At 44.9% G+C, this 21,292-nt stretch overlaps 2 protein-coding genes and 2 long non-coding RNA genes across 4 annotated transcripts; 2 read left to right on the top strand and 2 right to left on the bottom strand.

Moving 5' to 3' along the window:
* Positions 1–290: 290 nt before the first annotated feature.
* On the top strand, positions 291–4,520 carry LOC146706721 (transmembrane emp24 domain-containing protein 6-like). The gene is made up of 4 exons (XM_085464939.1): positions 291–877; positions 1,102–1,228; positions 3,766–3,938; positions 4,175–4,520. Exons 1-4 carry the CDS (start codon positions 452–454, stop codon positions 4,406–4,408), a joined length of 960 nt encoding a protein of 319 aa, XP_085321065.1. The 5' UTR covers positions 291–451; the 3' UTR covers positions 4,409–4,520.
* LOC146706720 (uncharacterized) lies at positions 1,094–14,546 on the bottom strand. Its single transcript, XR_014921617.1, has 3 exons — positions 14,440–14,546; positions 3,751–6,228; positions 1,094–3,003 (listed from the first exon to the last, which is right to left on the bottom strand). It is a non-coding gene; the product is annotated as an uncharacterized LOC146706720 (long non-coding RNA).
* On the top strand, positions 13,265–19,329 carry LOC146706719 (zinc finger protein 277-like). Its single transcript, XM_085464937.1, has 9 exons — positions 13,265–13,978; positions 14,499–14,712; positions 14,987–15,075; positions 15,189–15,271; positions 15,507–15,598; positions 15,947–16,043; positions 17,221–17,263; positions 17,349–17,523; positions 17,718–19,329. Exons 1-9 carry the CDS (start codon positions 13,951–13,953, stop codon positions 17,905–17,907), a joined length of 1,011 nt encoding a protein of 336 aa, XP_085321063.1. The 5' UTR covers positions 13,265–13,950; the 3' UTR covers positions 17,908–19,329.
* On the bottom strand, positions 18,256–20,820 carry LOC146706718 (uncharacterized). Its single transcript, XR_014921616.1, has 2 exons — positions 20,243–20,820; positions 18,256–18,639 (listed from the first exon to the last, which is right to left on the bottom strand). It is a non-coding gene; the product is annotated as an uncharacterized LOC146706718 (long non-coding RNA).
* Between the last annotated feature and the right edge of the window lie 472 nt (positions 20,821–21,292).

Genomic DNA, 21,292 nt, shown 5'->3' with positions numbered 1-21,292 from the left:
TGATATGAAGTGTATGTTAATCACAGAATCATAATTCATACATGATTTCATTGATAGTTAATTATGTTTAACTGCTCAGCACTGATCACTTCCTGCTGCAGAGGGTGGAACAACCAGTGATCAGGTTTAGGGGGCAGTTACTTTTGCACACAGGGCAGGTTTGGGGAGAGTTTTTCGCTTTATAAATGAAACCATCATTTAAACAATACTGTTTGTATTCTCTTTATGATCTTTGTCTAGAATGGAAACAAGTTTTATCATGTAAAACATCAAACAGACCATCTTCTCAGCACTACACCCACTCTCCTGTTGGCATATGTCTGCTGTTTCCTGTTCACCAGTGGATCAATGGATTCATGTAAATGTTGAAATGACGGCCATGAGAATAATCTAAATGTACATCCACCACATGGTCAAATATTACTGAACCGGTGGTCCAAACCTCCACAGGATGTCGGGATCTGTCTGTGGAAGTTTCAAGGTTCATTTGTTTGGATCACCTGGAGAGTTTCCCTCCTGCAGGGTTTTCCTCTCTATCAGCAGTGCTTCCATCTGTGCAGCCCGTCCAGTTTTCCCAGCAGAGGAGGAAACATTTCAGGGCTGGTTAATCATTTTTGATCTAACTGCAGCACAGACTCTACTCTCACCCTTCCATGTTTTAGACATGCTGTGCTGGATTCCCTGCTTCTTTCTGGGCTTTTTATTTTGGGGCTCAGCTCATGGGGTTCCCCAGACAAACGCCCGCCCCGACGTCACAGACCAGGAGCTGTTCTGGGGTTCTGACCAGTACGACTTTGCTATAGTGCTTCCTGCTGCTGGGTTGGAGTGTTTCTGGCACTTTGCTCACCGTGGAGAGAGATTTTACTTGAACTTCATGGTAAGAAGAAAACTCTGTGTCAAGCTAAGTGACGCCACCTGACATGTAGTCTGTTTTCCCACAAATGTCAGATTAGCATGGACACCAGCATCGGTACCATCTGTTGAAAAGAGCTCACAGTGGTAACATCAAACAGGATATTTTACACTGACAGAGCTGCTGCTGCTCGTTCCTGCAGTGTGTGGACGCTCTGTATGGTTTTTAACTCTGTATTGGTTTTGTAGGTCCAGTGGGTGATGGGAGTCGGCCATGACAGACACCTGTCTGTCACCGTCAACACTCCGAGTGATCTGTTGCTGTCTACTGTTGATGATGCGAAGGGCCAGATCAACTTTGAGGCTGCAGAATCAGGTATCTGTCTGTCTGATGGATAGCTCTTCCATGCTGTTATTTCACTTCAGCTGAATGCGATGAACAGATTGTAGGAAATTATGTCTAGATATTCACTTTAACATTAAATGTTGATACAACACAAACTCTCGTAGAGGATATAAAGTCAGAGAGATACATGTTTTAAAGGTGAGCAGCCAAATAATTATTAAAACACAAAAACACCTTGTTAGCGTTAGCTGGTAGATTAGCATTTGAGATTTCCATTGAGATTTCATCTTTTATTCTCATGATACAGGTCGTCCCACTGCATCTCACCCTGCAGGAGTTTTACAGAAATGTTCAATAAAATCTTCTAATTTTCATCATGTTTTTCTGTAATGGTGCCTGGGTGGTGCCAGTGTTTTAAGTTTGGACATTTTGTTAGTGTTTAGTTTTCCTGTGTCTGTTTCCTGTTTTATTATGATAGTCTTTTGTCCTGTGCTCGTTATGTGGAGTGTACTTCCTGTTTCTTTAGTTTCTTCCAGCCATGTTTTCACCTGTTTCTCATCCTGTCATTATTTATTTGTCACTGCTCATTGTCACGTCATCGTCAATGCCTCGTGCGTGCACCCTGTAGATCAGCGGTCCCCAACCTTTTTTGCGCCACGGACCGGTTTATGCCCGACAATATTTTCACGGACCGGCCTTTAAGGTGTCGCGGATAAATACAACAAAATAAAACTAGTACCGGTACCGAAAAAAAGAAAATTTATTCATAACACACGTGGAAAGACCCAGGAAAACCGAGTAAACGATAAAAACGATAACAAAATAACACTGAAAACCGATAAAAACCCTGAAAACCAGACATTTCACACCTGAGCCTCAACTCTCGCGGCCCGGTACCACACGACTCACGGACCGGTACCGGTCCGAGGCCCGGGGGTTGGGGACCGCTTCTGTAGATGTTATTAGTCTCATCATTGAGACTCAACTCTTCAGTCGGTTTCGGCACCGTTCTCTGAAGGTCCCACCACAGCTTCTCCGTCAGGCTGAGATCTGGACTGGCTGGAGCATTGCACCACTTTGATTCTTTTTCTTTTGGAGGTTTGGCACTCTTCTTGGTATCATCGTCCTGTGGCTGATGGCCTCACATCTGACTCTAGAATACATTTGTATACAGAGGAGTTCATGGTTTACTGAGTCACTGCACGGAGCCCAGATCATCATCCCTCCACCACAGTGCTGACAGCTGGTCTGACGTGTTTCGTTTTCTCCTTTATGGACAAACATGTCCACTTTGGTTTTGTCTGTCCAAAGGAACCTGAGCGTTGCTGCAATGTTCAGTTAAAGAGAAGAGGCTTCCTCCTGGTAACCCTTCCAAACAAGTCACACTTGTTCAGTCTGTTTCTATTTGTACTCTCATGAACTTTAACATTTAACATGAGGCCTGTAGAGTCTGAGAATGAGAATTCTTGGGGTTTTGCAGTTTTTCTGAGCGTTTGGATGGTCTTAGGTTGAATTTGCTGGAACATCCACTCCTGAGATGATTGTAGTATTGTGTTAACACACAACTGAATGCTGCAGACCAGCAAACTGCAAAAACGTCTGCATTTGCAAAGGTTCTCACATCTGCCGTTGGATACACCAATCAAATACAACTGATTTTAATTCCTATGGAAACATTAAGGATAAACTCAATTTTCACAGGATTCTGCGATACGTAATAGGTTTGCTTTAACTGGAAAACATTTTGTGTTTGCTGTGTTACTTTTAACTGTGCTATATGGAAAAAAAAAAGAAAAACATCTTGACTTGTGTCACGGCTCAACGGCACGAGGGAACAGGGATGGACACAGGCGCAGAAACCAACCCGGAAGCGAGGTGACAGAAAACAAATGATTTATTTCCGCCCACAGGAAAACAAAGGTGAAACACACAGCGACGCCACCACACTAGTGGCGCGTAGGATTAGTCTGTGAAAATGAGGGCGACCTAGACACCTCTAGGAGACGGCTGAACAGCGGGGACAGCGGGGAGGTAGAAACAGGACTAGGTAGGGGCCGGGGCACTGGAACAAGAGGAGATCACGATCAGAGGGATCCAGCAGACAACCAATAATCCTCCGCAGTTGAATTGAATTGCCTTACTTGGTTTCAGATGGAGGGGACAGGTGGAGCGGAAAACCCGGAAGCGGTCGAGGCGTGGGGAGGCAGGCAGGTGAGCAGTGGGTCGGCAGGCCACGTTGTGTGAGCAGCTGGCGGCCCAGGTCCAGGAGGACGGGAGCGAGGGGAACAAGATCTCCACTCCGGGTGCTATCGCTGAGGACAAGAAAAGACAGGTCAGTCATCACACGGCGTTAAGACAAGGTTTTAGGATGCTCCACTGAACTAACATGGGAATAGGAGATACTCAGGCGATGAGTGGTTGAGAGCGCAGGTCTGATATACCGCTGGCACGATTGCTCACAGGTGGTCAGCCAGGGAGGGGCAACCGGACTCCGCCTAAAGGAGGAGGAGCCGCTGTCTGAGACCTGCAGGTGCCCAACCAGACCATGACACCTTGTCTACTTCCAGGTTTCTATCAGATGTGCTTCAGCAACTTCCACAACCGTTTCGGCTCGATGCAGGTTTCCCTCAGCTTTGGTGTTTACTATGACACCTACCAAGATCCCTCAAAGAGCGAGGAGGAGGAGAAGAAGAAGGAGGAGATCAGCAAAGAGCTGAACAACACACTGAGCGTCATCGAGGTACACATAGCTACCTGCTGTTACAGTTGTTATAGTGTTGTGGTGTCTGTGGCAGTACTGACAGCAGTTGGTGAGCCAAAACAAGTCAAATGTATTTAAACTTCACACTTAAGTTCAAAGTGTTTCACAAAATGAATTAAAAACAGTAACTGGTAGCAGAGGCGGGATTGTTGGAGTTTGACACATCAAAAGTGAATAAACAGATTTTTATACCTGCGTCTGTTCTGCTGTGTCAGACTACGACCCACAAAGTGGAGACCTACGTCTTTCACATGTTCCGGCACTACGGCTTCAGTCGGATGAGAAAGAGCGTAGACTACTTCCTGCTGCAGTCCAACTCAAAGTACATCACCTGGTGGTCGATGGCCCTCAGCCTCCTCATCGTCACCTCTGGGTACCTGCAGCTACTCTTCCTCAAAAGCCTCTTTGTCAACAATACCGGCACAGAGGGCGAGAAGCCTCGATGCTGATAGACTAAAAATAAAAATGTCTGGATGTTTTGTGGAGGAAAGGCAGACACGAACAAATTGAAAAGCAGTGATGGTTCTTTCTCTTTGAATGAATAAATATTAGAAATAATCATGTTGAGACTTTGTGATGCTTTTCCAAACAGACTCGATCAGTTATCTTAACACGTTTTTTTTCACAATATACTGCATTGATACAGTTTGATAACAAATAAAAACAATAACATATATGTGATGGTGATTTTAAAAATATGTAAACATATTATACTGATAGCTACCAGTACTCTCCAGAAACCATTCATCAGCTGTTTGCAGAATCTACACGTTGGCATAGCAATGGGCGGTTGGCGAGGGGTTAAGGACCGGTCTCTAGGCCAGCATGACGGGGCAATAGCAGCTAATCACCAAGCACTTACAACGGGTTGGGAATGATTGGTGGTTCAATGGTTTCCTACAGGTCTCTGGGCCTTTGTGACACAATATGAGTAGACTGTGTTGCCAGTAGGTTATGGGGCTTCTGTGTTCACATCTGCTCTGTATGACATTAAACTCCAAGGACCAAATAAACTGCAAATTTGAGTGTTTCGAGTAGCCTGAGCTTTTAGCTTACATGCACTGGCATTATTATTAAAAATGTAAAATAAAAGATGTTAAACCATGTTTCACATGAACATCCACCACCAGAACACAAAATATATGATGGGAAAGACAGAGGAGCAGAACAAGTTCATCTAGAGGCAGATGTTGCTTAAGGAAGTAGACTAGAAGCCAAGTATAATAAAACTGACCGCATGTTTTAAAAATGCAGGGGTGGTTAGTCTTTAAATGTTAACAAAACAAAATTTCAAGGTTGAGGTTTGAAAAACTGTAAAGTCCAGAAATCAGTGGTTAATGTCACTTTGTTGATAAAGTGTGCTGGTAGAACCTGGAATTGTGGTTTCCTGTTAAAATGTTACCAGATCCAGCATTTATGTGTGACTTCAGACTTTATACATAATAATGACCCAGACTGAACACTGCAGTTATAATTGATCTGAATTTCAGGAGTGGGACCACACCTCCATACACGTCACTTCCTCTCCTATGTCTATATATGTCGCCTGCCCTATAACCTATAACAGGCACTATAACCTGTTCATTATTGTTTCCATGCCCCACCCATCTCGCCTTTTCAAGCCTTTCACTTCTCATTAGTATCTGCACAGCCTGGGACCTGCCTCCAGTCCCCTCTGAGGCCTTCCCCAAACCACAGCCTCAATTCAATCTCAAGCCATTATCTACTAGAAATGCTGTCAAACCTAAAATGAGGACGATAGTATTTTGCAGGCATCTGTATTCAATTCAATTTAATCTTATTTATATAGCACCAAATCACAACAACAGTCACCTCAAGGTGCTTTATATTGTAAATGGTAAATGGCCTGTATTTATATAGCACTTTACTAGTCCCTAAGGACCCCAAAGCACTTTACACATCCAGTCATCCACCCATTCACACACTGGTGATGGCAGCTACGTTGTAGCCTGGGGCGCACTGATAGAGGCGAGGCTGCCGAACACTGGCGCCAGCGGTAGGCAGAGGGCCCGGTGGGTGAAGTGTCCCAAGGACACAACGACCGAGACTGTCCGAGCCGGGGCTCAAACCGGTAACAAGGCGAATTCCCAACTCTTGAGCCACGATCGCCCCCAGGATATTGTAAGGTAAAATCATATGACCCTGTGAGCAAGCACTTTGGCGACAGTGGGAAGAAAAACTCCCTTTTAACAGGAAGAAACCTCCGGCAGAACCAGGCTCAGGGAGGGGCGGGGCCATCTGCTGCGACCTGTTGGGGTGAGAGAAGGAAGACAGGATAAAGACATGCTGTGGAAGAGAGACAGAGATTAATAACAAGTATGATTCCTACGGTGGCTGGGAAGTGCAAATCACATTTACAACATCAACAACAAAATAATATTTCCGAAAACACTTTTACATTAAAAAAAGGTTTTGACCTTGACTTCCAGGTGTTCTGAGTGTGGTGTTCAGAGCTGCCCACCAGCAGGTTGAGGATTGAAGCCAGAAACTTGGAGATGTTATAGGTGACTGAGTTGATCATGCAGACAATTGGTCTTAAAGGTGCACCCTGTTTATGTATTTTTGGTAAACCATAGTGGTTGGTGTAGATTCCCCTGGGTACAGCCTGTGGTATGAGGTCCAGTCAATAGCCTTGTCTTGTTCTAACTGCTTCAGACAGTCTATCACCCTCTTCCTGTAGCCACTAAAATTTATTTATACAGTAAAACTGTTAATTTTCATTTGTTGCCTCAAGACAACACTGTGCAGTTAGCCCAATTTTTTTCAGGCAATATACAGTAATGCATTTGCATTTGCGTGTAGAGATGTGTTTGTGTGCATTTATATGATCATAGTCAATGTTTATTACTTTACAATCTACTCATAATTACAGGACATGGATGTAAAAAACCTTTTATGGAGGGAAACCAAGGGAATGTGCACTTTCTGTCCTCAGAAAGTGAGGACAGTGAAGTAGAGGAGTGGATCCCTGAATCAGGTTTGAGGGACAATTAGGAGCTCAGGAGTAACTGTGTCTGTGTGTCAGATGAAGAAAATGGCGAGGGGGCCAATCTCGAATCTTTGCAAGAGGGCATTAAAAATATCAGCCAACAAATCTTTGACCTCCGGACGGAGATGAAAGCTGACTTCGACGCATTCAAAGAAGACCTCAGGCGTGAGTTGAAAGACGACCTAAAGAAATTCAAAGAAGACACAAACCAACAGCTATCGGCTAACAAGCTAGCGCTCCAAGAACACGGCGAGAAACTCGAGGAAGCCGAAACACGAGTGGCGGGGCTTGAAAGCTGGTCAGCGGTGGCCTATGACGCGCTGAGACAATTGCTAATGGAGCAAAGGAAACTAACCGAAAGGCTAGAAGACCTTCAGTCTAGATCGAGAAGGAGAAGGAGAAGAGGGCAGTTCGGTAATGAGCTTTGTTGAAAATGTGATCAGAAGAGAGAGACTAATACCTGATGGCACTGACCCACAAATACAACGGGCTCACCGATCCCTCGGTCCTAAGCCAGGTGCTGATGCCGCTCTCCGTTCCATTGTCGTCTGTTTTCTTCCGTTCAAAACAAAGGAAACCGTCCTCAGAAACGCATGGCAGAAGAAGATCCTCGTCAAAGACAAACCCATCGATTTTGACCATGATTATACTGCCACGGTAGTACAACAGCGCCGTGCACATAGAGAAGTGAAAAGCGCACTTAAACAAAAGGGCATACGATTCCAATTCTCTCCAGGGTTTAATTAGAGCCCCCGGGCTCGGTGTGAATAATGCAGCACCTGAACGCACCTGAGCGGCCTGCTCGAGCAGAACGAGGAGCCGCAGGGAGGCCGAGAGAGCACCACCTCCAGAGGGAGAGAGAGGGTGGTGAAAGGGTTTGAAAGAGTAACATCATAACATCTGAAGGTTTTCATGTCACTCTAATGATGTCCTGACAGAACCACGAGGGGCATCAGAAACATCTGTGTCACACCTGTCCATCACTACATCTGTGTTAGTGACACTGCTGGAAGAATCCAGATTGCTTTGATTATTGTTTCCTTCCATTTTGTTTGCACCAACACTGCAAGCATCAGACTAAATCATACTTATTATTTATGACCCCACAGCACCATATCACCCTATTAGAGCACTCCGCTCTCGCTCTGCAGGCCTACTTGTTGTTCCTAGAGTATTTAACAGTAGAATGGGAGGCAGAGCCTTCAGTTTTCAGGCCCCTCTTCTGTGGAACCAGCTTCCAGTTTGGATTCAGGAGACAGACACTATCTCTAATTTCAAGATTAGGCTTCAAACTTTCCTTTTTGCTAAAGCATATAGTTAGGGCTGGACTAGGTGACCCTGAATCCTCCCTTAGTTATGTTGCAATAGACGTAGGCTGCCGGGGATTCCCATGATGCTCTGGGTGTTTCTTCTTCACTCACCATGTGTTAACAGACCTCTATGCATTGAATCATATCTGTTATTAACCTCTGTCTCTCTTCCACAGCATGTCTTTATCCTGTCTTCCTTCTCTCACCCCAACCAATCACAGCAGATGGCCCCGCCCCTCCCTGAGCCTGGTTCTGCTGGAGGTTTCTTCCTGTTAAAAGGGAGTTTTTCCTTCCCACTGTCGCCAAAGTGCTGCTCACATGTCATTGTTGGAGTTTCTCTTTTGTCTCTTTATTATCATAAGGTTCTTACTCTACAATATAAAGTACCTGGAGGCAACTGTTGTTGTTTTTGCTGTATAAATAAAAGTGAACTGAGTTGAATGTAATTTGGTTGAACAGGAAATTCACATCATGGATCTGGAGCAGCTGTGTGATGATGTCATGTCAACATGGACCAAAACCTCTGAGGGATGTTTCCAGAAACTTTTTAAATTTGTGCCACAAATGACTAAAGCAGAAGAGAGCTCAGACTCAGCTTCACTGTCATTCAGCCATTTGACATGATATGAATGAAAAACAGATTCTCTGTCCAGGACCTGGGTCTGAGCGACCCAGGGTCCATGAGCATTTATGACTCTTGTTATATGATATGTGTTTGTTTCTGCATTGTGCTGCTGTTCCTGTGTCTATGATGTTGGAGACCTCACCTGCTCAACCGCCACCATCACTTTACCTACCTGTTGCTGCTGCATCACCGTCCAATCTACCCCCAGTGGCTGCTACACCACCATCATTTCCACTGCCTGCAGCTGCCACACCAGCACGGCCTGCGTGTCACAAACCACCTGCAGTGCTTCGCCATGGGCCATCGGAGCTCTTACGTGGCTGGACCTACTACAAGGCTGTCATCAGATCACTGGCCGGCCACCAGAACTGCTATGCCACAGCTGCCAGACCTGTGGCAGGCCGCTCGAGCTGTTTTCCTGCCGTCACCGTCCATCGGGCCAGCTGCCAAAACTGTGGCAGAACTGTGGTTGATTTTTTCAGTTTTTTGGGGACTGTTTTGACAGCGCTGCTGGACGTGCGGTCGGACTTTGAAACCGTTGGGATTAGGGGCTCTGTTTGCTAGAGGATTTTGTTTTTGCACGGAGAGTGCGGAGACTCGGGAGCAGAGTACAGACACTTGGGAGAAGGCGCGACACGGGAGTCGTGGGAGCGCACTGGAGATTTGTTGTGTGTTACATTTACTTCACTGTAAATCAACGCACTGTTTACTGCACAGAGTCCAGCATTTAGGTCCTTTCTCCCCCACAGTCTGCCACACAGACCGTGACATTCTCAGGTCTCAGTATTGCAGCATGCTACCAAACAACGAGTAAAACATTACAAATAACTACAATTAATAGAACAAGAAATTCTCAAAAATAAGTACTGAAATATGCAAAAACGTAAATAACAATCACAAATATATAATATTTATATTTGGTTCTTCTTTATTTTAATGACTATTTACAGATTTTCACTGGAGGCATCAAAACTATGGATGAACACATGGAATTAAACCCTCGGCCTTCTCTCAGCGAGCTTCATGCTGTAGTCACCTGACATGGTTTCACTTCACAGGTGTGTTAACTCCAAAGCTGGAATCCTGGAATTTCTTGCCTTCTGAATCTGGTTGGGACTAGAAGTCAGGTTGGCACGCAGTAGGGCTGCACGATATTAGGAAACCCTGCGATGTGCGATAACTGCGATCAATATTGCGATAACGATATGACTTGCGATAAAATAAATAGCAAAACAAACAAAAAACCCCGAATACATAATTTCCGTTTTACTGCAACAGTTTTATTTAAAGAAAGCTGCCGTATTAGCAGTGTAACAACAAAGTGCACTTTAACATTGAAACATTGCCCCCATAAAAATTTTTGGGTCTTCTTTAAGATCCCAGCTGGCCAGCACCTCACGTAATACACGGGCTATATTTTCACTAGTGTGAGAGTTTGGAAAACACACAGTCTCTAGACACCGTGTTTTCAGTTCAAAGTCTTCGGTGAGGAAGAGCACTGTGAAACTCATATATGGCTCCGTTGTACGACTTGATCATAGGTCTGTAGCGTAGTTTTCAGCTTGGCTCAGTTCAAATGTGACGGTCTTGTGTAGGGCTGGGTATCGTCCATGATTTCTAGAATCGATTCGAATCCGATTCACAAGGTCCTGAATCGATTCGATACACGATTCGATTCAATTTGATTCGATTCGATTTAAATCTGGGAAATTTTGCCTCAGTCAGATTATAATTCAGATCAGCACATTTACATATTTTTGTATCTATAAAAAGGAAGCTGACACACGCAAGACTTTATCACAGGTGTGAGCGTCACAGCAGAGGCCTTTGTGTCAAAGTAGCTGAAGATAAAACACAGAAACACATGAAGGTGGTTTTCCTGGCCTGGATTTTATAAAAATATTCTGCAGTACATCAAAAACGAAAGAAAACCATTAACCAGGTTATGAACATTGCCTCTGAAGTTACAGCGGTTTTATTAGAGACAGCGTTTTGCATCATTTTAAAAAGTTTACATTTGTTCAGAAGCCTATTGAACGGCAGAAATTAGGTTTTCTTTTTGGAAGTAAGTAAAAAAAAAACATCGGCCGACAGGCTGTAAACAACAGTAGACTTGTGCGTAACAACCAAGCAAATAATGCAGAAAACAGATTTCGGGGACAGACGGGAAACTGTTCTTGAAGTACAGAGAGAGAGAGAGAGCTGTGCATGAAGTGTGATTTTATCCTGGTGGAAGCAAAACAGCAACAGTCAGAGTGAATTCATGACGATGTTTATGTGAAGCGTTTGGATCTTCTTTTGCTGCTGGTTCGGTCAATATTGTTTGGAGAGAGATCAAACTAACAGCTTTAGAATCTGTGCAAAAACGGCGTGAACACAAAGCGCGGACCCGCCGAAACATCAGAATCAGCGAGCTGTCGGCTTTCAGCCCCGAGCGTGTCCGTGCCGTCGGGTGAGAAAGTCACATCTCACTGATCCTGATCCGTCGGCGCTTTGTGTTTACGTCTCTGTGCAGAATCTGTGTTCCTGCTCTCATTCACTGTTTTAAATGTTTGGTGGTTGTCAAAATTTTGTGAAGTTTCACCTGAGATTCTGGAATTTCGGGCAAAATACATTTATATTAAAAAAATCAATTCAGGATTTTAATGAATCGATATCACGTTATCCAAGCCAGAATCGATATTAATCGATGAATCGATTATTAAAACCCACCCTAGTCTTGCGGCATGTTTCGTACATTTGTGGAATGGCGACATGGGAAAAGTAGTTTCCTGAGGGGATGCGGTATCTCCGGTCCACTTTATGTATCAGACTGGTGAAGCCCTCCCTGCTAACTGTATTTATAGGCATCATGTCTTTGTCAAAAAATGTGTAATGGCCTCTGTTATTTCTTTGTAGCGCTTCCACGTTTTCTCATAAGGAGTTCCACTTTAAAAACTCGGATACAGAGACGGCCGTTGGACTGCGGGGCTCTTTGTCTTAACATTAGCAACATTAGCTAGCCCTGTCTTTCTGGAACTCTTCAAACAGTTCTCTGTGGTCGTGTTGAAGATGATGGTGGAGTCGTGTTTCCTCTGGTGGTTGCCACGAGTGTCCGGCAAGTTTTGCAGAGCACCTGTGTTTGGAGAACGTCGTCTTTACCAAATCCAAAGTACCTCCAAATAAGCGAGGTACTATTTTTTAGCCACGAGTTCATAGTCAGTAGCGTTCTCGTCATGCGTCTCGCTCTCAGCCATCACAACTCCGACTCGTCGCTGCAGCGTTGTTCGCTCCCCACCTACATAGGAGGTGGGCCTCTAATCCATTTGATTGGTTAATGCCGTGAAGGGCTCTGTTCGACTGGTCAAATGTGTAAAGGGGTTTCTTTGATTGGCAAATTCTTTAAAGCACGTGCGTAAACATTTTAAGGTACCCAATTATCGCGGTTTGCGCTGTCTTTTGCAATGGGCCCATCGCACAGGCTGATATTGCGATGACAATAAATTTTTTATTTATTGTGCAGGCCTAGTACACAGCTGACAGCTCTATTTGACAACTGTTAGAATTCATATTATGGCAAGAACCAATCAGCGAAGGAAACAACAGTCTGTCATTTCTTTAAGAACTGAAGGTCAGTCAATCCAGGAAATTGCAAAAACTTCACAAAAACCATAAAGCGCTACAAAGAAACTGGCTCACACGAGGACCGCCCCAGGAAAGCAAGAGCCAGAGTCCCCTCTGCTGCTGAGGATACATTCATCCACCAGCCTCAGAAATCACAAGTTAACAGCTACTCAGATCAGAGCGCAGATAAATGCCACATAGAGCTCCAGTAACAGACACACTCTACATCAGCTGTTCAGAGGAGACTGTGTGAATCAGGCCTTTATGGTCAAATAGCAAGCAGAGGAGATTAGTTTGGGCCAAGAAACACAGGGAATGGACATTAGACCATCTGTGCTTTGGTGTGATGAGTCCAAATTTGAGATCTTTGGTTCCACAAAGGTGAACGATGGTCTCTACATGCATGGTTCCCACCATGAAGCATGGAGAAGGAGTGTCTGGTAGTGTGTGCGCCAGTGAACATGAACTTTTAAAACTCAAAATATTTTTTTATATACTGGTTAAAAGTGTTTGTGAAATACTTTGTTCTTTATGCTGGACTAACAAACTGCAGTCACAAAGACTGACTGTGAGCACTTTTCGGTGATTACAGAGTCATAATAACGTGTCATATATGAGATTATCACCATGGCATGACATCACATCATGTATGTATTTGCAATATTTAAAAAAAACAGCTGACAGTGTGTTTTCATATTTTCATTCTGTGCTTAAAGGGAGAACGGTTTATTATTTCTGCAGTATTGCTGTCATTGCTTTTATCTATAGTTTTTTTTTGTTGTTGAGAATAACAGAGTGAGTCAGACTGCAGGATGAACACTGAGCTGTTTGTGCCCCCCAGTGGTCTTTGACCACAACGTGCTTCCAGTGAATTCCCGAATCCAAGCTGTGTGTCATCAGCAGCCACTCCACCTTAAAACTGACTTCACGTATAAAACTTGGGTCATTTATTTAAGAATTTGCACCATATCCAGCCTTCTTGTGCCCCCCTGTACAGAAACTCAAATGTTATTTTCAGACTTTTATTTTAGGGAGCCTTACACCTGTACACATGGTACACATTCACAAATAACGTTTCATTTAAAAATTTGTAATAGAGGGGAGGACACATATGCTAATGTAATGTTAATAAATGGGTATTTATGAACACTAAACTTTCATGTTCAGAGAACACGCTCAGGTATATCTTGAGGATCTGAGTGTTCATGTGATTTATATTCTTTGCTATATATATGCAACAACGTCCAACGTTACATGTTAGTCAACTTCATTCACATTAATTAACCTTCAGCTATCGAAACTTGAGTTTTTATATTTCCTTGAACCACTTGAATGCACCTTTTCTAATTCGTGTTTTACCGGGGGTCCGCGAAGGCGCTTCGTTGGCATTTTACGGCCTCCGATTGGTTCGATTTGTGTTATTTGCACCACGTGACACCAGACATGGCCGCCAGCGAGCCGAGTAAAGACGGTAAGTGTGACCTTTTAAACGTGTCCGCGGCTTTAATGCTGATATCTGGTGGTCTGCGTGCAAAGGTTTGGGTGTCGGTGACTCTCCGAGTCTGTGGGAATCCACAATCAGCAGAAAAAAGGCTAAAAAAAATCAGAAAAGCAGGCGGGAACCCGCCCGGCTAAGCTAGCAGGCTAGGAAATAGCTGGGCTGCTAACTGTGATTATACAGCAATCTCTATATTCAGTCAGTACTCAGTCTGACAGCTGTGAAGTTTATTCAGGATTTAACAGCGTGTAAAGTCTGAGTTCGATTAATGAGTTATTTAATTCATTAATTTATTTATTTTTTTACTTTTAGATCATAGTTTTGTCCCCACGGGTGATGAAAATAATTGTATACAGACAGATTTTTGTAGATCAGAGGGAAATGCTTCTTCATGCCAGGCTGTACATTCTCGCTTCCGCTTGGTTTTGACTCACCTGGTCTGGAGTAGAGTGTGTGTGGTATATAAGGTGTAGTCTCTCTTCTGCTTTCTCAGGTAAGGACAGCATTCTGGAGCAGGTGTGTTTCCCCGATCAGCCGGCTGACATCTCCAGCTCTCCCGGTGTTCAATGTCCCGGCTCCGAGCCGCTGGTCTGCCTGTTCTGCTCTGAGTCCGTCCGACCGCCGCGGAAAGACGTCCTCCTCAGACACCTGCTGATGGAGCACAAGCTTGTCATCGCCGACGTCAAACTCATCGCAGACGTCCCAAAGTACGAGCCACACATGCTCCGGCTCACTCGTTTAACTCTCGGGAACACGTTTGGATGTTTTTAGCATTTGGAACTCGATCATTTCACCAAAGACTTCCTGTAATTATTTGGGGTGATGGGGGGAAACCCTTACCTTACAAGTATAAATATATACAACAAGTCCAGCATGTCCACGCCTGTTAGTGTGCTGCTTTTATGAACCGTGACGAAGTGTTTCTGTGCGCCGGTAAACCTGGCTGTGAGTCGGTTTTTACTGACGAGTTTCCTCCATCAGGTACTTGCTGTACTGGAAGGGCAGATTCCTCGAGCAGCCGCTCACAGATTTCTGCAGCGTCATCAAAACCAACTCCACGGGCCCAGTCGGTGAGTTCACTCAAACCCACAGAGGACCTGACCTTTCAAAGTGAACCACGTACACTTCCTCCAGCTCTGATTAATGACTCATTAAAAACTCTTCTTCCTCGCTGACCTGACAGAGAAGCAGGAGGACTACTTCCTGCTGTGTGACGTCCTTCCAGAAGACAGAGTCCTCCGAGAGAAGCTGCAGCAGAAACGACTGGTGAGGAGACGTGACACTCGGAGCATCCTGAGTGAATCTTGTGCTGCTGGAAGTTTCGTTTCTTTTAAACTTTATTTTGAGGCAAAGTCTGAAAATCAGGAAAAATCAGAAAAATTGCAGATTTGAGTGATTTGACACGCTTTGTGTCGTTGTAACCTCTGCACTTTAAATATCTGAGCACTCTGAGGTAGTTTTCTGAAGAATTCCTCTGAGCTCTTCTTCTGTGCTCCCACAGGAGGAGGTCCTGGAGCAGCAGCAGAAGGAGCGAGACGACAGCAGCTTCCATCGTCTCTGCATGTTCTGCAGCGAAGAGTTCACGGGAAACAGGTAAAGCGCCGCGGGATTCCCATCAGTCCTGGAAACCTCACGTGTGTTAGATGAAAGCAGACAGAAGGTAGAGCTTCCTGAAATCATGTGACTAAAAGCTTCTTTGCTTCCTGTAGTCATCTCTTATGATCCAACCCCCAAAAAGCTGCTTTGATGCATAATTCCATAAACATCATTCAGTGACATGTCTGAGCCTGAACCAAGATACTGAACCTTGGATTGTCCGTCCTGATAATATTCTTATTTACTGTGTCAGCCTGGATGCAAAAGTTTCAATCAAGTCCACTTCCTAGTCCTCCTCTGATCCTGTGTAAATGTCTGCTCGTGTCATCTCTGTATCGTCCGCAGTGATTGGTCGGACTGGCAGGCTCATCCGGTCTCTGCAGTGTGTCTGTTCTGTGATCACCAATCGGAGACGTTGGAGCAGATCTACGCGCATATGAAGGTACGGGAACGTAGAAGTTTCAGAGAAGGAAAATATCGTTTTCTGCTTTTCATCCCTGAAACGATTCTGCAAAGGCTTCTGGGAGAACGGAGACAGTGCACACTAACAGGAAACGATCTGCTTCCTGAGGTCTCTGCAAACATATGAATCCATCGTTCGCACAAAACATGGATTTTACTCAGAAAGTGCCCTCACACACAGACGGACCGAAGCTGAAGAGCTTTTAAAATGAAGCGCCTTTTATTTTGAAAAGTTTCCAAATAAATACATGATTGTCAAAACTTTAACGAGCAAATAAAAATGTTTCCTCGTTGTTGGGTCTGTTTCCACAGGCCCCGCTAGTTTAGAGACTTATTCATCATGAAGGAAACAAGACATAACAGAACATCTTCAACCGGTTTTTCACTCGCTAACGAGGGAAGTCTTTGGTCAAGAACCAGCTCTTGGAGCCCACGCCCCTGTCCTGTCTCAGGCCCGAAGTCCTTCAAAGAGCAGCTTCCCCCGTAGCTATTTATTGACATGGCAGTTACAATACACAATACAACACAAGCACCTCCCACGTAAAACCCCCCAATGGTTCTAAGACAAGGGTGCGTGTGTGTGTGTGTGTGTGTGTGTGTGTGTGTGTGTGTGTGTGTGTGTGTGTGTGTGCGTGTGTGTGTGTGTGTGTGTGTGTGTGTGTGTGTGTGCGCGTGTGTGTGTGTGTGTGCGTGTGTGTGCGTGTGTGTGTGTGTGCGTGTGTGTGTGTATCATAAAAGCAGGAAGCTTACAACAGAAGAAACAGATCTGTCCGGATGCATCTGCAATAAAAGCTCCCCCAGCACAGAGTGGCTGGAGAGGTCAGAGACAAAGGAACGTCTTGATCCTATAGGTTGAACTCAGACCGTACAAATTTAAGAAACACGATGACAACATTCAACAATTAGACTTAACACTCGTGAACAATAAATAAATCTAGGATTGGACGTCGACTGCAGTCCGATTTTGTCGTTGATTAAACGTTCTGGTTTAAAGTCAGAACCAGTTTCCCAAACGTGACTCTAAGTTTGTGCTCACGAGTGACGAGTTTACCTGAGAGGCAGAAAAGTTTCTCTCTGCTTTCTGGTTTTGTTATTTATGAAGTCTGTAACGGGCGTCGCGTGCGTGACCCTGACATCTTTCTGTTTTGTGTTTGCAGGAGGCTCACGGCTTCGACCTCCACCTCCTTAAGACCGAGCTCAGTGGGTGAAATCGCCGTGGTAATTCGAGCGCAGTTTGCTTCTATTTCTTCCTTCTGAGTGTTTCTAATGTTCTGTCCTCCCTCAGACCTCAAGTTCTACCAGCAGGTCAAACTGGTGAACTTCATCCGGCGGCAGATCCATCAGAGCCGCTGCTACGGCTGCACGCGGATGTTCGACTGCCGGGCGGACGCCCTGCGTCACATCGCGGCTGAAGGTCACGTGATGAAGCTGCCAGAGATGTCCGCCTGGGACCAGCCGCAGTAGGTTTAACGAAGCGCCTGCAGAATTAACCAATGAGAGCGCGGGCTTTAAAGCTGGCGTACAGCTGCTGATGAACGTGGTCAACGCTACAGATGTTTACACTTCATTTGGAGTATTTTTATCAGCTGATGAAAATGGCGTCCTTTTTGGGACTAATTTGAGCCTGAGCACTAAACGTCGTCTCGCTCCGCAGGTATTACTTCCCCACGTACGAGAACGACGCTCTCCTGTGCACGCTCTCTGACAGCGAGGAAGGCGACGGTGACGAGGAGCATCGCGGCGAGGAGATCCCGGTCAGCGCGGAGGACATCTCTAACCTGAGAGCGCTGAAACAGTCCAGTGTCCTCAAGCAGCTGCTGAAGGAGCGAGGAGGCAGCAGCTAGGACCACAGACGGACACGTGTCATACGTTTGACTCAAAGGCGTCTCTGACGTCGGCTGAGCTCAGCTCATGGTGACCACATCCCACATGGCTGGAACGCAGCGGCACGGGTTTGAGTCCGGCCCTTTCCCTCTCAACTATTTCCTGTACGTCTCTACTTAGTAAAGATAAGAAAGGCAAAAGAAGAGTCCTCTCCACAGCTGGACACGCGGACGCCATGATGTCCGCTGAAACGTAATTGCTCTGCCTCGTGCAATGAAGCTGAAACATGCGTTTTCTTGAATATGAATTTTAGTACTCGAGTAAAAATGATTTTCTTTTGTAACTTGTAACTGAGCTGGATTCAGTGCTGTGGTGGACGAGCTCATCGTCAAGATGAGACGAGAGACTCTTTATTGTCATTGCACAGTCACACTTGGAACAACAGCACTACACAATTGCAAACTGTCCCGCGTCGGCACTACGCACAACACAAACAACACAACACAGGAACTTAATAAATGAAAAGAATGAGTGTATGTTTTACTGCACATTGTTATTATTATTGTTGTTGTTGTCCCCTCAGAAAGCCCAGGGACGTCTCGTGCCTGAAACATCTGTCCTATTTGGTGTTTCTGTTGTTTTTCTGCATCGCTTTGCTGAGCGACACCTGCCGTATGGTGGAGCCGAACTGCAGCGCTCAGAGTTTTCACCGCGTCCTTCGCGTCCAGGCTCACGTTCACGAACATGCAGCACTGAGGAGAGAAACGAGAGGTCGCTGCAGGAACTCACTGCTGTCAAACTTCCTGTTTTATCCTCATTTCGTACTCTGGCAGGCTGTAGGACATTTTGGACAATCTATAATCTTCTAACACAAAAACATACAAGTGTTCACTGAAGTAAACACACAGAGCAGTAGCAGATTTTTTTAAGTGTTTTATTTATTTTCATTTGCTGCTAACTGCCTTGTTTTCATTTGTAGTTTTTGTAGTAGGAAGAACTACAAAATCTACAAATAAACAAAGAGCAGTTAGCAAATGTAGTGCTCTCCACTATGTGAAGCCCTCACATGAATTTTTAGATTTTTCAGTTTAAGCCAATTAAATGAAATCCAAAAATTCAGCCCCAACAATCAAATGATCCCCTATGAGCAAGCACTCTGGCAACGGTGGAGAGGAAAAACTCCCTTTTAACAGGAAGAAACCTCTGGCAGAACCAGGCTCAGGGAGGGGCGGTCTTCTGCCATGACTGGTTGGGGGGTGAGGGGCAAAATTAAATCAAACATAAAGGAGAGCACAGCGTATTTATGACAGGTCGGTGGACTGTGGCTCGAGTTCAAAAGATGCTCGAATCCCGCCTGAGGTGGTATGGACACGTGATTCGAAGCAATGAGAACTCAGCAAAAACGACTATTAAGGATCGACCCAGACGGACGCCGGCCTCGAGGCAGACCCCACAGAGCGGGACATTCGCTTCAGCTGAAAATCTTAGAGGCGACCCAGAAAGCTGCAGGAAACGCAATGACACATCCGGCAACAGTTAAACCTACTTTAAGTAGGTTTACACCCCACGAACCAGGCGATTCTCTTTCTGTTGTCTCTTGTTCCCGTACCGCTGGGCGCTGAAGATTTTCCACAGTTTGTCTGAGTTCTGCCATCTCTTGCCTCTGTTGTGTGTATTCTTGACTGAGTTCTATGTAGTTTTGACTGAGTTGTGCGTTTTCTAGCTTGAGTTGTGCGTTTTCTTGACCGAGTTGTGTGACATCGTGACTGAATTCTGTGCACATTTCAGTCACTCGTGCGAGTTCTTCGGTGAGTCGTGTGTTTTGTTCAATGAGTCGTGCGTTTTGATGCCAGAGGTGCTCTCTCATACGCTCCAGTATGTTTGACCGATCTCCCTGTGACATTTTTGTAAAGGGTTAAAGCTCAAAAGTGTCCAAAAGTTAAATCTCTGAATGATTTAAATGCAAAGGGTAGCTGTGTCTCAAACAACTGTCTCTTTCTGCTGTAAACTGTTGAACGAGCTCCTATTTATAGACTCGGTGGGCGTGGCAGAGAATGTGACGTCGCTGTGACATAACAATGATCCTTTGATCTTCTCAAAGGATCATTGTGACGTCGCCGTGACGTCACGATGATCGTTCAAGAAGATCAAAGGAGCGCTGTGGGTCATTCTGCGCATGCTCAGATCAATGAACGGGAGAATTATTTGTAAATACTTTGCTAGCTAACAAAGGTGCTTTTAGCAACAGCTGGTGGTGGTTCGTCGCTATCAACCCTTAAACTCGTGAACTGGCTCTCTAGCTTTTCGATTGCTACTGTTGTCTATCACATATGTATTATTTGGAACCCAGCTTACCTGTAAAAACAGACACACAGCAGGTAACAGGAACTACTCGGTGCGCCAGCTCGGCACCACTAGGCTGTGTCCCAATTCAGGGTCTGCACGCTTGAAGTACGCGCACTACGCACGGTGCGTACTATAAGTATGAGAAGTGCGGAAGTGAGAGGCTTGTGAAATAGGACGGTCTTGCCTTCGTCGCGCTGCTCAGGTTGCCTAGCAACCATGATACTAACCGCGAGAAACGTGTCATACAGCTTTGTGTGACAGAAACGAAGGAGAACATGTTTTGTTCATTTGAGACCAAAGGACCGTAAAACATGATTGTTGGGCTTCATTCCTGTGCTGAACAGTCATTTAAGATTAGCTAGTAAATAACAATTAGCTGATGTTGGTCATGAGACTAAAGTCATCTCACTGTGGTAATGTAAATATAATATGGCCAATATTAAAGTTATAGTCAGATTATTATGATATATTACAGCAGTGAGCTTGAACAGTTGTTTATATGTCCTATCACCTTAAATCTTCACTCAAAGACGAGTATCTGTGACAGTGTGTATACAGATGTGTTATATATAAGAGACAAATATTGTTCGTTTAATACGTTGGCATTATTACATTTGGCTCAATGCTTACATACATGTGTATAAAGCAAATGTACGAGCTGTGATAACTGTGTCTGATAGAATGAAGAGTAGACTGATATATGAAATATTCCTTTATTGGGTGAGAAAATCAGACCATGTCATAACTGCTGTAAGTCACACAGAATAGACATCAGAGCCTTAAACAGGCTGACGTCTGCTAAATGGGTCAAACTGGGCAGAAAGTCTACAAACACATAACATCCTTATAGAATATGATGTAACACTATAGATCAAACGATTGCTGATGTTTTCAGGGCCAAGATGATGAAAAGCTGTGGGAATTCTCTGAGGAGGTAGTAGGGACACAGGGAAACAGCCCTCACGGTGATTGTAGGGCACCAGCTGCCGCCATGTTGCTTCCCAGTGCATTCACGGTCTCTGTCGATGAAGGCGTGGTGAAAAGTGTGTAGCGTGCTGT

The sequence above is a fragment of the Copadichromis virginalis genome, linkage group LG7 (assembly GCF_057382275.1).
Source record: "Copadichromis virginalis isolate Kocher_CV1m ecotype Utaka linkage group LG7, C_Virginalis_male_GT1.1, whole genome shotgun sequence".
In the NCBI taxonomy this organism is placed as follows: Eukaryota; Metazoa; Chordata; class Actinopteri; order Cichliformes; family Cichlidae; genus Copadichromis; species Copadichromis virginalis.
This window is presented reverse-complemented; position numbering and strand designations above follow the sequence as displayed.